Source organism: Rhinolophus sinicus, chromosome 9 (genome assembly GCF_057876585.1).
Source record: "Rhinolophus sinicus isolate RSI-liver-muscle chromosome 9, RSI-T2T, whole genome shotgun sequence".
NCBI classification, from domain to species: domain Eukaryota; kingdom Metazoa; phylum Chordata; class Mammalia; order Chiroptera; family Rhinolophidae; genus Rhinolophus; species Rhinolophus sinicus.
Window position 1 is genome coordinate 15,635,857 of NC_142509.1, and position 17,093 is coordinate 15,652,949.

General features: G+C 46.9%; 2 protein-coding genes across 7 annotated transcripts; one reads left to right on the forward strand and one right to left on the reverse strand.

The window, feature by feature from the left end:
* Positions 1 to 1,866: 1,866 nt before the first annotated feature.
* HEPACAM (hepatic and glial cell adhesion molecule) lies at positions 1,867 to 15,789 on the forward strand. 6 transcript variants are annotated; one of them, XM_019710443.3, is made up of 7 exons: positions 1,867 to 2,305; positions 10,452 to 10,793; positions 11,464 to 11,745; positions 12,029 to 12,128; positions 12,621 to 12,850; positions 12,993 to 13,060; positions 13,511 to 13,645. In XM_019710443.3, the coding sequence occupies exons 1-7, from the start codon at positions 2,221 to 2,223 to the stop codon at positions 13,604 to 13,606; spliced, it is 1,203 nt and encodes a 400-aa protein (XP_019566002.2). In that variant the 5' UTR covers positions 1,867 to 2,220; the 3' UTR covers positions 13,607 to 13,645. The 6 variants fall into 6 exon arrangements, with proteins under 6 accessions (XP_019566002.2, XP_019566001.2, XP_019565998.2 ...); XM_019710442.3 differs by having other exon boundaries at positions 1,868 to 2,305; positions 12,990 to 13,060; XM_019710439.3 differs by having other exon boundaries at positions 1,869 to 2,305; positions 13,628 to 15,789.
* HEPN1 (hepatocellular carcinoma, down-regulated 1) lies at positions 15,022 to 15,314 on the reverse strand. The gene is given in 2 exon segments (XM_074321799.2): positions 15,022 to 15,213; positions 15,216 to 15,314. Coding segments are annotated over 2 exon segments (291 nt in total).
* Positions 15,790 to 17,093: the final 1,304 nt, after the last annotated feature.

Genomic DNA, 17,093 nt, shown 5'->3' on the forward strand with positions numbered 1-17,093 from the left:
GCTTGGACAATTCTGGCAATTGCTCAGTCAGTTTCCTCCCCCAACCCAGTTCCTCTTGAAGAAAGGTTGGGGTGAATGTAGCTTGGGTGACCTGTGGCAACAGAGGGAGACAGTGTCCACAGACCTATGTGGCCTTCTGAGGATTCCCATTGGTCTCTACACAAGTCTAGGTTGTTCCCTGGTCTGATGAGATGCATACCTGACCCCGCAGAGCAGCTGGTGGCCCCGGCCTTTGCCTGCACAGGGTGGCCCCTTGGCCCCCCATCAGCCCTCTGTCAGTTCTTTACCCTCTCAGCATCTCTGGGTTCCCTCAAGGGAGCTTGGGGCATTTGGGGGCACTTGCATATTCTACATGGGTACAAAGAGCCTAAGGTTCAGGGGGATGTTGAGAACTTATTTATATCTTTCTCAGGTCTCCCTCTACCACATTTTTCTTTCCACAGTCTTCAGACTAAAAAAAGCACACTGCAGGCTATTTCCTGAACATCATATCCTCCTTGTCCCCTCAGACAATAAGCCTCAAGGCCTGGCCATCGCAGACAAAAGAGGCCATTTGTCTTTAGTCCTGATCCAGTCCACAGGCTGTTCCGTGAGACGTCAAAGGGGTAGATAAAAGAAATTAAAATACCCTTTCGTCCCCTATAGAGTCAGAGTCTAGTTTTCAAGCCTTTCGTCTTGCAACTGACTCTAAAATACTATTTTAGATGTCGGAAGATGAATATTGACTTTCTGTTTTTCATTGTATACGTGCTGAAACAACATTAACTTTTCCAAACACACACAGGTGACTTGAGCAGTCTAGAGAAAGTCATAGACACAGAAATGCAAAAGGAAAAAACAATCTCATTTATATAATTCAGAATCTTTTTTGGAGTTCCTCCATGAAGTTCAAAACCCATGCTTCCCAAATCTTCTTTCCATCCTTCTGCTCACTGGCCTATGCAGTGGGTCTTTAGTTCTAGAAACCTGCTACTCTGGCTATCTTCAAGATGTAAAAACAAAATATTTCAGTGGTAATTACTCCATTTACAAAACTAAGACCAGGGTTAGGTACAACCAAGAAAGGAGTTGTAAACTTTAATCTCACCACAATATAAAGATCTCTGCTAGAATGAAAAAGAAAGGCAGGGTTGGTTTTTTTGTTTTGTTTTTTTTGTGTGTTTTTTTTTTAAGTTTAAAATGTTATCTTTGTAACAAAGAATTTCCGAGGCACTCTACTGTACCAAATCTTCAATCCTCCCAAAAATCCCTACAACGAGACGACTGTTTCCCCATTTCACAGATGTGAAATTGAGAGCTAACTAGGTGTGAGCCCATCCTGAGATCACGCAGTTAGTAAGTACACATTTCACTGAGAAGGAGTGGACATAGTAATGAGGGGGCAGAGCAGAGCTAGGGTGATTCGCCTCATCATAGTCTAGAGACAAGAGGAGGTGACCAGGCTGAGAAGTTAGTGACAGAGCCCAGGATGCCATCTGTTAGGATGCCACCTTCATCCTTGCTCTGGCATGTTCTAGGAAATTGGCTTGAGGTAGGGGAATGAACAGAGTGGCTTCTGGAAAGAGGTCCCTAGAATCTATGTGATTCTATGATAGGAAAAAGATCCCCAAGTAGGATCAGGCAGGTATGAAACTGATAGAATTCAGACTATGTTCCAATCTTCTTCCTTTGGGATGGAACAGGAGTTTTCCATTTCTTCAGCAGTTCTCTGGAGTCTCCCATTCCCCAACCTTTTAAAAGCTCCTCTCCCTCCCTCTTCAGAGCTTATTGGAGGTCTGTCCCTGGCACATACCCTCTTTCGCAGGAACAAGGAACGTGAAGTGGAGACAAGATAGGTTGGAATACAAGGTCCAATTTAGTGCGTTCCAGCCCAGTCCCCATTAAGCCCAAGTCCTCATCGTCCCTTAGTAGGGGGGTTCAGTGCAGACAGGGGAAAGCTTCTGGGCCACTGGGACCATTCAGGTCGCCACCCCCACTGGAGATTATCTCCTAAGCAGATACCCCCTTCTGAACTGGGGATGTAGGGCTTTGAAACTAGAAAATGACAGGTCTAAAAGAGAGGAAAGAACAAGTCCCACAACACACAGAGCTCTGTGTATTCAGAGGGAACTTGGCAGGGTTGTGCTCGAGCAGAGAAACTCTGAGTGGTACAAAGAGACGTGCCCAGAGTGGAGAAATCATGCTAATTGTCTGCACCAGAGCTGGAGAACACCACCCAAAATGAAGAGAGAAAAGGGAGCCCTCTCCAGAGCCTTCAGTGTCCTGCGCCTCATTCCTTTTGTCTATCTTCTTCTGATCCAGACAGGTAGGAGACCAGAAGGGTCAGAAAGGGTCTGGAGAAGGGACCAGGGCTTTCAAAGGGAGGGGAGAGTGGAGGGCCAGAATGCTTTTGGGACTGGAGGAGGGGAGAGAGCTCAGCTGCCGTGGGAAGCATCGCAGTGAATTCAGGCATTAGTGTTGAATGTATTTCTTCATTCTGTTGTCTGCTGCCCAGCCCCTGCCCCCTCCCCCAAAAGGCTGCATGACTTTGGAGCTCCCACGGCATTCAGGACTTTAGATGAAGGGCAATGAGCCATTTCTTATGGGATGTTTTGTTGGCGTGGCCCAGTTCAGCATTCTTTCCAAGGATTATGGCGGGGCTTGGAGGGGTGGGGAAATCTTGGTTTCGTGCTCCCTCAGTCCCCCACCCTGCCTTCTCTGACTGTAAAACCGCAAAAGATTTAAGAAGCTTTGGAGATAATGGGCCTCCTGCTTTTGGATAGTAACACCAACCTACCTGTAACTCACCCCACACCATAGACGCCTGCCTCCTATACCAATTCCTATCAACTCTTTGGAGAATTGATCTTATTTTAATTATATTTGTTTGTGGAGAGAGAGAGAGAGAGAGAGAGAGAGAGAGAGAGAGAGAGAGAGAGAGAGATCCAGAGAGCCTAGGAAGTCACGATTTAGTTGGGCAAACAGATGCAGAGATCATTTTAATAAAACGCGGAAGCTACTATAAGTCACATATGCAAAGGATGGCCAGGATCAGAAAGAGGTCACCTACCCCATCAGGAAGCTGGTGCTGGTGGTGCAGAGGTGGGAGAATACCAGGGGAGGTCTCCTGGAAATGTCTGCACTAAATTTTAAAGGATGAGAAAATAGGTAGGTGTGGGAGTGGGCATTATAGCTGAGAAAACAGGCAAAGGTCAACAGCTTGAATGGTATCCTGTGTTTGGGAGCAGCCCAGCCTTTCACCATCGCTGAGAGGAAAGTGTGAACTGAATTAGGCAAGAGCCTTGTAAACCACTGAAGGAAACTGGAATATAGTCTGTAAACAATGGGGTAGGGAGGGTATTAAATGGTTTTAATCGAGGGACTGGCAGGGCTGGGCTTGCATTTTGTATAGCTCACTCTGCAGAGAGGCATTGAAGGGGAAACTGGAGGCAAACAAGATAGAAAAGGAATCCTGTATTCATTTCCTAGGGCTGATGTAACAAAGAATCACAAAGTGGGTGGCTTAAACAAGAGAAATTTATTGTCTCACAGTTCTGGAAGCTAACAGCTTGAGATCAAGGTGTCGGTAAGGCCATACTCCGTCTGATGGCACTAGGGAAGGAACTCTTCCAGGCCTCTCTGCTGGCTTCTAGTACTTCCTTGACTTGTGGCAGCATAACATCAATTTTTACATGAGGGTCTCCCTGTGCTTGTACATCTGCCCAAATTTCCCATTTATAAGGATCCCAGTCATATGGGATTAGCAGCCCAGCCTACTCCAGTATGACCCTACTTTAGCTTATTACTTTTGCCATGACCCCATTGCCAAATAAAGTCACATTCTCAGGTACTGGGAGTTAGAATTTCAACATACGCACTTTAGGGGACACGATTCAACCCATAACAGGCTATTGCAATAGTTCAGGAGAAAAAGAACATGGGCTGGAATTAGAATAAAGATAAAGGGAATGAAGCATGTTGACATAATATTTTGGAGGGAATATCAGGACCTAGTGATTGATAAGAGTGTGAGGGACCAGAGAGGGAGGTAGGGCTTCTGTATGAAACCTTAAACAAAAAATGGTATAGGGCTGGGGATATGGTAGCTAATATTGTCCACGTTGAGGTTGAAATGCCGATGAAACATTTGTAGGAAAATGTTGAATAGCCTGAAGCTGGGGGGCAGGGAGATCAGAGCTGAAGAGAGGTATTTTGAAGCTGTCTTCCCATGGGTGAGATTTAAAGTGATGAGAATGGATAATAGCACCTAAATGGAGAGAATGGGCTGAAAAGAGAACACTGAGTAACCCTAAGATTTGTAGAGAAAGGCAGAAGAAAAAATCCCATTAAGGAAACTGAAACGGAACAGTCACAGAGACAGAGGTAGAATTAGAAGACTGTGGTGTCCAGAAAGTCAAGAGAGTTGGGAGTTTTCTGAAGAATCAACATCAACTACATCAAAGAGGTCCAGTATAATAAGAACCTAAAAGAGTCTGTTAGATATGACAATTGAAAGGTTACTAATTAGCCTTAGTGAGAGCAGTCTCGGTGGAAATTATAATGAATTGAGAAAATAATGAGAGCTGCAGGTATGGAGACAGCGAATTGGAAACAGAAAGTACACACAAAATATTCAAATCAGAGATGTCCCTAAAGTCCCTCAGTCATCAAATGGTAAGGAAAAAATTATAGAAAGACACTGTTAGTGTGATTAGGCAAAAACAAAAGGTGACAAAGGGTCTAACATGTGGGAAAATGTAACCTAATAAATGTATCAAAAGCTAGCCTCAGGCAAGTAACAATCTTTAATGCTCTATCCTTAATATGGACTAATGAGGCTTTTCTAAATTTATTACAGCCCAATTCATGGAACATTCAAATAAGGCTTTTCTAGATGCTAGGACACTATTTTACAGACATGGACACAGCATGCTATAAATCTAAACAATCTAATATGCAAGATTTTACTCTCTGGGATACTAAAAACTATTCCATCCTCTAGGGAACCAATAGGAAAAAGCCCCTTGCCTGGGTTCCATCTTTTAGTCCTAAGATCACCTCCACATTGTAGTGCTGTCATTTTTTTCCTCTATTGCAATTAAAAGTTACATACAGAAAAATGCATCTAGCATAAGGATACAGTTTAATGAAACTTTAAACAATGAAAAAGCCCCCAAGATCAAGGAATAGAACACTTCAGCACTTCAGAAGCACCCCTATCTTTGTTACAATTGATTGCCCTGCCCAGTGGTATCCTAACTTCTAATACAGATTAATTTTTTATGTCTGAACTTTATATAAGTGGCATCATGTGTATGCATTCTTTTGTGTCTGGCTTCTTTCGCTGAAAACCAAATTTGCAAGATTCAGTCATGTTGTTGAAATTGTAATTTGTTTGGTCTCAGTGCTGTCTCAGTATTCCATTGTATAAATATATCACAATTTTTTAATCTATTCAACTTTGATAGACAGTTTGGTTGTTTCCAGTTTGGGGCTTTATGAATAGAGTTGTGAAAGCGTTCCAGTATGTGTCTTAGGGTGAAGAGATATACACATTTCTTTAGGGGAATATACCTAGGAGTAGAATTGCTGAGTTATATGTGTGTTACACTTTAGTAGATAAGGCCAGTGCTTATATCAATCTACATTCCAATCAGTAGTATATGAGAGTTCTTCACCAACAATTATCTCTTTTTCAGTTTAGCCATCCCAGCGAATATGAGGTGGTATCAAATTATGGTTTAAAATTGCATTTTCATGGTTATTAATGAAGTTGTATCTTTTTCATATCTTTATTAGCCATTTAGATAACCTTTTTGTGCAGTACCTGTTCCAAGTCCTTTGTGCATTTTCTAATGAGTTTTCTGGATTTTTTTAAATATTGATTTGTAGCAGTTTAAAAAATATTTTTTTGGATATGAGTCATTTATAGGATATATAAGTATGTATTACAATTATCTCCCACTCTATGGCTTATATTTTCACTCTCTTAATGATGTCTTTTGATGAAAAGAAGCTCTTAATTTTATTGTGTGCAATGTATAATTTTCTTCTTTTATGGGTGCCACACTTTTGTGTCCTAAGAAATCTGTGTCTGCCCTCAAGTTGTGGAGATAAGAAATCTGTGTCTGCCCTCAAGTTGTGGAGATATTCTCCTATGTTTTCTTTTTAAAACATTATTGTTTTACCTTTCACATTTAGATCTACAATCCATCTAGAACCGATATTTGTGTAAGGTGTGAAGTAAGGGTTAAGATTCATTTTTCTCTCTATATGGCCCAGCACTATTTATTGAAAAAAAAATCCTTTCCCCACTACATGGCAGTGCCACCTTTGTCACAAGTTGAATGATCGTATATATGTTTTAGGACTCTCTATTCTGTTTCCTTGACCTACTTGTCTATCCTTGTGCCAATATCACAAAGTAAAAACCTCCTAGAATTTTGATTGGTATTGAATTAAATTTATAAGCAAGTTTGGGAGAATCGACAGCTTAACAACAACGATTGTTTCAATCCAAAACATGGTAATCTCTGTGTGCTATCTTAATACCGTTAGCTAGGCATAGATTACTGAACAGCTGCACTCTTTAGGGTGTAAATAAAAAGCTACCAAGACCCCTTTCATCCTGGATCCCAAGGGCCTTCTTCACAATTTCTGTTCCCTGATTTTCTCCTACATTCCTGAGTGATGGGCAATTAAATGATTTCACACTCTTGTAGGCCCTTGGAGGTCTCAACAGGATAACAATATAAAAATACAACACAATAACCCTGACATGTTGACACTCAGTGATGCCCCTATAGGACCCAGGAGGGGGGTTGTTTCCTCTGAGCATCACTATTTACAAAGGATATTTAAAAAACAAAAGCAGGAAGCAATTTTTTTTCTTTTAGAAAACCATGCTGTGTGCTGCCCTTGAATTAGTGTATACAATTCTGGTCAAAAAAGAAATTAAAGAGTTGGAGAAAGCCCAGAGAAGGGTATATCTGATGGCCAAAAGGATGGAAGGACCTCCTTGTGGAGACACACCCAAACAAACCAAAAAAAAAAATCCTTTACATAAAAAAGGGAAATAACTGTAAGTCTATATTGTTAGAGAGTATGGACTAGGCGTATATAGACCAAATCTTAGAATCCATGTTTGACACCATCTCACTGACACTTTTAAAAGGTAAATTTAAGGCAAATACTGGTAAATGGAAACCTTTGCCAAGCAAAAGGGAGCACATAACTGAGTAGATGGTGGTTTCTTTAAAGGAAGATGCTATTAAAGGAACCCAAGGCTATTGCCAGGTACATTTTTATACTTTAAAGCTTGACATTGCTTGGTGTCACAGCACATCAAAATCCTGTTTGACGAAGGCCACGTACCTGACCCAGTATCGCATGCTTAAGTTGATAGGTACATCTTGCTGCAATGTCAATTTCCGTTCATTCAGCCTTTGGTGGGAACAGAGACTTTCTACATAATGATGCCTCAGAGACTCGAGAACAATAATTAAGTTAATCGCTTCTCAAGGTTGAATAGTCCTAGTCCCTTTTATTTCCACTGTACATCACAATTGTTAGCCATTTCCTCATTTCTGTGTCCTGCTTTGGCAACTGTCCCAGCTCTCTGTGTCCCTTGAAAGCCATGGAACCCTGAACTTAATACAGACTGCAATTTTGGCAAAAGTTTTGGGAAACAGTGTTTGGTCAGCAAAATGCTCTCTTTGTCGGCTCCTGAGAAAGACTGCTCCATTCACTTCTGAACACACGTACATACATCCCTGTACGTCACGGGCAGGAGGAAAGCACCCACCTAGAGGAAGGTGAGGCTTAGGACAAGCCATATGCTGTAGCTTCTCCAGCATTTGTATCCAGAAGAATCAAGTTTAAATTGGTAGAAAGAGCAGACTTGAGTGGGGAAAGACATCACAAAAGGACCACTAGGACCTTGTACAAGGTAGGAGAGGGTGGACGCAGGAAAGCTGAAGGGAGAGCCAGAGAAGATACAAGGTGGAGAGGGAATCCCTTCCACTTTCCCTCGGGGATGGGACTGTCATGTCCACCTTCCTAGAAGGAGGAAATGAGAACCTCAAACTCTGGTGCTTGGGATTCCTAAGCTCCAGGATGGCTCTGTATATATAACCCTGATATGTATACCCCACTGCTTCAGACTGGGTCCTGAGGAAGGAGGGGTAGATATTCCCCAACTATCTGATCATCACCATCATGGCCTTATGAAGCACAGTGATTTTTTTTAGGGCCACCTCAAGTCACACAAACCAAAGTCTATTTGCCAATTCAGGGAAATTTGAAAGCTAGCTTTTCTAAATCAAGTCAAGTATGGGACCTAGCAGTTGCTTGGCAGGAAATCCCATTTAAATAATCAGAGAAACTAGAGCTGGAAGAAATCTTAAGGATCATGTTGTCAAATGGATTTCAGTCTGAGTCACGAAAACGTAGGGATTGCTACTGGCATCCCACATTATTGGGGAGGGCAGGACTCTGGTACCCACCACTTCTCCTACCAAGTCCGATGAACTGGAACTAGATTTCATCTCTTTTCATTTTTAGATAAGGTTTGTAAGAACAAAAAAAGTTTAATAAAAAAATTAAAATAATTGATTTTGTCCATTCTACCTCCCCCAAATTAAGACACCTCTCAACTACAAGCATATAATATTCATATATATGGCAGCTTTAATCATTACAGTAGTCTCTTCTATATTTATGATTCTAGTATACCCAGTAGATAATTAATATCAGAGTTGAGGAGGCCCCTAGAGAACATCTGGTCCCATCATCTCATTATACAGGGGAGGAAACTGAGGCACATAGAGGTGAAAGAATAGCCAATTGGTCTTTCCCTGACTACTTCCCAAAATGATGAGCTCACTATTTAACAAAGCACTTGTTCTAAACGTAGATTGACTATGTTTATAAACTTAAATTTGCTCTGATCTCCACAACTAACTTTTTAGTTTAATTGCCTCCTGGTTTGGTCTGAGTCTTCTAGACACAAGAAGAGACATATGAAATGGAAAGCTACAGCTCAGCTTGCTCTCATCTAAACTGCAGCAGTAGCAGAGTGGGAAATAGGGATGAGAAAGAAAGAGGGAACTTCAGAGGCAATGGCAGTCAAAGGAAGCGGCTGGGGGCGCAGAGGGACTGAGAACCTGACCATGTATGTGTCTCTTCAGCTAAATTCAGCCCTGTTCCCAACTGATATCCTCTCCAGGTGACCCCTCCTTTGTGTGGTTATACTGCTCTACAAGGCCACGTGACACCAACAAACAGTATCTGTTCAGGCCCCAAAGTTCCTAAGAGATCCCTGAAATGTGAGATGTGTCTCTGGATGGGGCAGCCATTGGACAAGAGGGAAATACCCCAGAATTATAGGGTGGGAACAAGCCGATGAGGCCCTCTAGATTACCAGTCACTATATCTGTGGGAAATATGAGCCCTGGGCCGATAAGTGATTTCTCCAAGGTCCTAAGTCAACAGTGGGACCCAAATCTCTGATGCTCAATCTTGTGTTCTCTCCGCTGCACAATAACTGACATGCATATTGTGATTTTTCCACCGTGACTTGATACGGCCGTTGCTCTTATCATTGTTATCATCCTCACTTTCTAAATGAGAAAAGTGAGGCCTAGAAAGACGACTTGCTCAAATCCACACAGCCAGTAAGTGGTGGAGCCCAAGCTTACAAGCCCTTCTGATCCCAAACTCTTGATTCTACCCACCCCCAATCCCTCCTCTATAGGGGATGTAAATTGGGCTGAGGTTTGGGTGAATTTCCAAAACCATCTACCCCAGTTGCAGGGCTGTTGTGCACCAGGCAGGCCTAGGAAGAAGCTAAGTGCAGCTGGGGCGAGGAGAGGAGAGGCTCTGGGTCTGACTGGAGGGTGGCCCAGTTGTCTTCAGGCCTAAACGTCCCCTTTGTTGACACTGTCTTGGGCTACACTCCTTTCTTTGTGAATCTATGCCCCCATGTTTTCTCCACCAGCCCACCCCATCGCACTCTCCCATTCCCAATCAAGAAGAAAATCTGACAAATTCACCCTAAGGTCTAACAACATAAGTTACAGGAGATAAGGATGTTTTTCCGCTTCGCTCATCGATATATCCCAAGGACAAAGAACGGTGCCTGGCACATGGGAAGGGCTCAGTAAAGATTTCTGTGAACAGAGCACACAGGGTGTGGGTGAGCTGGAATCTTCCTCAAGAGGAAGGCAACGAGGAAAACTGCCCGAGAGAAGAATTGAAGGCAATGGGATGGGCGTGAGGGACGATGGAGGAGCAGAGGGGCCCAGAGTTACAGTGGGAGAGGCGAGGGCACCAGAGGGTAAGAAGGAAGGACTGACTGGGTGTGAAGGGCCCAGAAGGGAGAGGCATGAAGAGATTGGAGGACTTCAGGGTGGGAATGCGATAAGGAGCGAAGGGCCTGAGGCTGCCTGCTCCCCACGGGCCTCTATTCACAGAACCCCTGCAGGGAGTGAACATTACCAGCCCAGTGCGCCTGCTCCGTGGCACGGTGGGGAAGGCAGCACTGCTTTCCGTGCAGTACAGCAGCACCAGCAGCGACAAGCCTGTGGTGAAGTGGCAGCTGAAGCGGGACAAGCCAGTGACTGTGGTACAGTCCATTGGCACAGAGGTCATTGGCACCCTGAGGCCTGACTATCGGGACCGCATACGCCTCTTCGAAAATGGCTCCCTGCTTCTCAGCGACCTGCAGCTGGCTGATGAAGGCACTTATGAGGTCGAGATCTCCATCACCGATGACACCTTCACTGGGGAGAAGACCATCAACCTCACTGTAGATGGTAAAGCTCTATGGCAAGGGAGGAGGTGGGGCCGGGACTGGGACTGGGGCTAGACCCTGGGGAAACCAACACAAAAGCCACTTGGGAGCTGGGAGTGAGCCAACTGGACATTAGAAGTTGCCAGATCAGCTACAGTTAACACGTATAGAGTACTTACTATACGCCAGAAACTATTTTAAGTGCTTTGCATATATTGACTCGTTTAGTGCTTATAATAATCTAGGGATGTTATTACCATTATCCTCATTTTGTAGAAGAGGAAACCGAGGCACAAAGAGGTTAAATAAGTCACACAGCTAGTAAGTGACAGAGCTGATATTTGAACAGTTGCACTTAGGCTTAGTTTTTCCAGGCTGGCTCAGTTTAAGACATTTTAGAAGGGGATTGGGAAGAAGGAAAGGGAAGGTCCATGAGGGCAGGGACTATGGTTGTCTTGTTCAGAATTGTACGCCCTGTGTTTAGTAGGTGCTCGATAAATAGCTGGTAAATAAATGAATGAATAAAAGAATAAATGAATGGATGGATGGATGGATGATGGTGAAGGATTGGACTGATGAGCTCTCAAGGGCCTCTCAGACCATGAATTGAGTTGGACTGTGTTGGAAAGCAGGGGGAGGGAGAAGCTTGTTGGCCCATGGCTCACAGGCTCCCCATCCATCCCTGGGCTCAGTGCCCATTTCAAGGCCGCAGGTGTTAGTGGCTTCGACCACTGTACTGGAGCTCAGCGAGGCCTTCACCCTGAACTGCTCACATGAAAATGGCACCAAGCCCAGCTACACCTGGCTGAAGGATGGCAAGCCCCTCCTCAATGACTCGCGAATGCTCCTGTCTCCCGACCAAAAGGTTCTCACCATCACCCGTGTGCTCATGGAGGACGATGACCTGTACAGCTGTGTGGTGGAGAACCCCATCAGCCAGGGTCGCAGCCTGCCCATTAAGATCACCGTGTACAGTGAGTGTCCCTGCTGCCCTCCCTTAGGACTCAAAACCCTGACAGGCAGGTGCCCATGAGTGACTATGGACATCTCAGACAGAGGAAGAGAGAGGCAGAGCTGAGCCAGCTCTCTGCAGAAGACAGCAACAGGTGGGATGTGGGCTCTGCGCACGCTCTGCCGTGGGCCAGCCATACTGCCCGGGGCTCCTTTTCTCTCCCATCCACTATAGGAAGCTCTCCTCACCGCACTTGGTGCCTCCACTGAAGTCTCTCATGCTTCTCTGCCTCTCTCTCTCCCTAGGAAGAAGCTCCCTCTACATCATCTTGTCCACAGGAGGCATCTTCCTTCTTGTGACCTTGGTGACAGTCTGTGCCTGCTGGAAACCCTCCAAAAAGTCTGGGTAACTCCCCAAGTTCCACACCCTAGGCATCCTAATCCTTCAACCCATCCCAACCCCAAACTCTCTTTTCTTAGCCTCTTTAAATGCCTTTCCTCCCAGGGCCCTACACCTCTTCCCAGGAGATCCATCTCACCACTGTGTGTGGAACCACCACCAGTACTCACAACCCCTAACGACTCTGCACTGTTAATAACGGGTTAACTTGCAGGGCACCATTCATGGGCCAGGCACTGTGGTTGTGGTTAGTGTGCTACCTTTTAAGCGTGAGTACCTGCAGTTTACAGATAAGGACACTGGGACTCAGACTGGTTAAATGACTTGCCTACAATATTAGCGACAGACTCAGGGATGACTTGTGACTCGTTCCAGCCCATCTTTCAGTAACAAGGCCTCTCTTACAGCCATCAAATCCCTCCTGTATCCCCACCCCCAACCACCTCCTGCTCACACTTAGTAGTAGCTCTATTCACTGGGCCCTGGGTTGATTTGCAGGAAGAAGAGGAAGCTGGAAAAGCAAAACTCCCTAGAATATATGGATCAAAATGATGACAGCCTGAAACCAGAAGGTGAGCTCCCAGCTGCCCACTCACCCACCCCATCGTCACTCAGATCAGTGGGCTGCTGGGAAAAGGCAGAACTGGGCAACAAGGAAGCCGGCTCTGCAGGGCCCCTTCCTCCACCAACTGCACGAAGACTGCAGAGCAGGGAGAAGTGCGGCCAAGGTAGGACCCCAGGTGTTGCGGTCCTTTGGTTGAGGTTGTGGCGGGGCCTTGACTGGCCACTTGGGGAGCAGAGTGTAGGTGCTGGCTGGTGGGAAGGGTTCTGAACCTCGGCCAGCCACCCATTCTTTGCCCTGTGCAGCAGACACCCTCCCGCGAAGTGGAGAGCAGGAGCGGAAGAATCCCATGGCACTGTATCTCCTGAAGGACAAGGTGAGCAGCTCTGCGCTGGGTGCCTCACAAGCACCAATGAGCCCCGACCACCTCCTGGTGCTAGGTTGCCATACGGTACTGATAACCCTTTATAGTACCCAGAATACCCTGAGAAATATTTGTGTCATCCCCACTTTAGAGGTTGGAAAACTAGGCTGACAAAGGTGAAAAGAGGGAAATGAATCAACCCGCGTCAAACAAGGAAGTAAACGGCAGGTTTAGGCTTCCAACCAAGTCTTTGGACACCAACCCTGGTGATTTCCCCTCTATTCCACAACTAACTCTGTTCTTGTGGTGCTTCCCACCAAGACAGGTGAAAGAGGAGAGTAAGGGGAAAAGCAGTCAAGTGAATGCATTTCAACATTCACTGAGCACCTATTATCTGCCAGGAACCATGTTAAGTGTCGAGTGTTGCAAGAAAAACCAGACCTATATGTCTGCCACCTTCAGGAGGTGGAAGTGTGGAGGGAACTGTCTCCTTCACCGCGGTCTTCCCAGAACCGTGGAACACCAGGCGCGCCCCGAGACCGGGCCGCTGGCCGCTGACCCTGGCGCGTGTCCTTGCAGGACGCCCCGGAGGCCGAGGAGGACCCCGCCCCGGAGCCCCGGAGCGCAACGGAGCCGGGCCCGCCCGGCTACTCCGTATCGCCAGCAGTTCCCGGCCGCTCACCCGGGCTGCCGGTGCGCTCTGCCCGCCGCTACCCGCGCTCGCCCGCGCGCTCCCCTGCACCTGGCCGGACCCACTCGTCGCCGCCCCGAACCCCCGGCTCGCCCGGCCGCTCGCGCACACTGAGGACTGCGGGCGCGCGCCTGATCCGCGAGCAGGACGAGGCCAGCCCAGTGGGGATCAGCGCCTGAGCCGCCCCGGGACCCGGCCTTCCCGGGGGCGCCCGCGCGGTGCGGTGGGGGAGGTGGGGAGGTCCGAGTCGCCGCGAAACGGGGTGAGGGGAGGTTCCCCGCCCGGGCGCACGGGGCGCCCGAGTCTCGCCTACCGACGAGTATGAGCATGTGCAGATGGGGGACGCAGCGGAGCGCGGGAGGTTGATCTGGGAGTGAAACCGGGTCGCGTTAGCTCTCCGTTCAGTGGCTGTGTTCTGGGTGGGTATGGGTTGTGCCCTCTTAGGACCGTATAGATTATTAAATTTCTGGCCCAGTCCCCCAAGGGTCTTACGGAAGCTAACATCAGTAACCTAACCCCCGTGACTATTCCTTGCCCTTCCTAGGGAGCTCCGCTGCTTCCCACCCACCTCTCTTCCCTCCGAACGAACGACTGGTTCCTGGGGCACTTTTTTTTGGCAAGACCAGATTAGAGAGGCCACTTAGCCAAAACGCACAACTGTCCTTAAACTAAGGGGATGTCGGATGCCGGTTCCCGGGTATACCGGGCGCTCTTCTGAGCATCCTGAAAGCATTGTGAAGGCAGTGCCATGGGGCACCCTTCTCTGGGTACCTGGTACCTGGGTACCTACCCGTTGGTGAGGGAGGAGCTCAAGCACATTCCTTTGCCCCCCGACCTGGGCCCTAGTAAGGACGCAAGATTCAAGCCCCAGTGCTGAGCCTCCTCCCAAAGCCTCCCTCGGTGGCATGCCGACCATTCTTTCCGTCTTTGTGCCTGCAGACAAGGGGAGTCTCGCTCACTCCCCTAGCCCAGAAAGCTAGATCAAGTGAAGCACTGATTTTAACCCCTCACACCTCTGCCTTCTCCCTGGCTTCCTTCCTTACAAAATAAGCCTTTGAAACAATCATTATCCCTGGGAAAGGCTGTTGGTCTTCCTCCAGCTGTGCGAGAATAAGGTTTGACTTTTCAGAGAAATGGTGGGGAAAGAGGAGGCTTATTGCTCCCCAGCATGTCCCTGAGACGTGATCCAACCCTTGGCCTCTCACCTCCAGGAAACTGCCCTGCTCCCAGGTGCTCGGATCCCAAGAGACAGGAGAGCAGCGACTCCCTAATCGCACAAATGTCAGAAAACGGAGAGGTTGGGCCACTGTGTAGCAAGGCCAGGCCCAGGCCCATGCCCCCACGTCTGGAACAGTTCGTAGGAGAGACAATAATCTACTGTGTGAAGAGAGAGGACAATTAAAAAGCTGACAGAGGAGGCCCTGTGTGTGTTCTGACCTCTCTTCCCTGATGCCTCTAGGGGTCCTTGCACCCCTGACCCCTCCACAACCTCTTAAACTCCAGCTCTAACTCTCTACTGTCCCACAGAGCAATTCCCCAGAGGAAGTTTGGTCCCAGCCCCCAGAGCAACAGCATCTCTAGTTGTCACTTCCACTCTTACCTAACAGCACGCCTCTCCCAGCTCCCTGTCCCTGTACACTTCTCGGGGCTCATTTGTGCAGGTGTGCCTTTGCAGCTCCCCTTAATTAGCCAGAACTGCTCCCCTAACCGTCCCAGGTACCTCATCCAGAATGAGATAAAGCACGTGCCTAAGTTGCTCAGGCACATGGGAGATGCAGGACTTGGAGAACAAATATATGCTGGTCAACCTTGAGAGGCAGGGGTGAAAGTGAGGGTGAGATGAGACCGTGCCCATACTCCATTCCCTGGTGCTCAATCCCTGAGGGCCTGGCTTCCTGGCTCAAGCCAAATCTGCCTTAAAGGGAGGGTGGGAGGGTAAGTAAGGAAGTGGGTTTTTTTCTGTTTTGTTTTTATCTTCATCTTTGTATTTAGCATCTAGCAGAGTGCCTCGCACATACTGGATGCTCAATAAACTTTTGCTGAAATGAAATGACAACTTTCTTCCACTTAAGCAAGGAAAACAAAACAAAAAGCTTTAAAACACCAGTCATTTCCCTTTTCTCTCTTTTTTTTTTTTTTAAGATTTTATTGGGAAAGGGGAACAGGACTTTATTGGGGAACAGTGTGTACTTCCAGGCTTTTTTTCCAAGTCAAGTTGTTGTCCTTTCAATCTTAGTTGTGGAGGGTGCAGCTCAGCTCCAGGTCCAGTTGCCGTTGCTAGTTGCAGGGGACGCAGCCCACCATCCCTTGCGGGAGTCAAAGAGTTGAACTGGCAACCTTGTGGTTGAGAGCCCACTGGCCCATGTGGGTATCGAACCGGCAGTCTTCGGAGTTAGGAGCACGGAGCTCCAACCACCTGAGCCACGGAGCCAGACCTCCCTTTTCTCTTTTCTTCTCATCTTCCTTCATCAGCCTTCGCCCTCTTTGAAAACCCCAAATTGCCCATTCCAAAATCATCACTCACCCTTTCATTCATTCAGGTGTTCTTTCATTTATTTAAAAACATTTGTTGGGGTGTCTGGATGGCTCAGTGGGTTAGAGCGCAAGCTCTTAACAACAAGGTTGCCGGTTCAGTTCCCACATGGGATGGTGGGCTGTGCCCCCTGCAACTAAGATTGAGAATGGTGACTGGACTTGGAGCTGAGCTGCGCCCTCCACAACTAGATTGAAGGACAACGACTTGACGCTGATGAGCCCTGGAAAAACACACTGTTCCCCAATATTCCCCAATAAAAAAATTATAATAAAAAATATAAAGAAACATTTGTTAATCTACCTTGGACCAGGCCCTGTGCTAGACATGGGGACAACAGTGTAACTATGCCATGACCCTACCCAGAAGAAGTCTCATGGAGGAAGACAGATGAGTAAGCAGATTATTACAATACAGCATGGAAAATTCAATGACAGAGGAAGATACAAGGTGCTCTAGGAGCATATCGGAGCGTCATCTAACCCAGATTAGGGGTTGTCAGCAAAGGTATCATGGAGGAGAACAGGCCTGAACTTAGTTTTAGAAGGGTTAGTAAATGAGGTGAAGAAAAAAAATGAAAAGACACATATTCCAGGCAGAAGGAGTAGCATGGATAAAAGCTTGGAAGTGTAAAGTGAGTCCAGACTACTTAGCACTCATAAAATGTGGATTACCCAAGGACAAATATCTATATGATATTTGTAGAACTCATGTGTCGTGCTGGGCGGCCTGTGGGGCCTCTGGTCCCACTCCCCACATAAGAACACAGGATACGGCTAGGCCAAAAAAGAACACCTAAGGAGCCATAGATAGGGGATTCA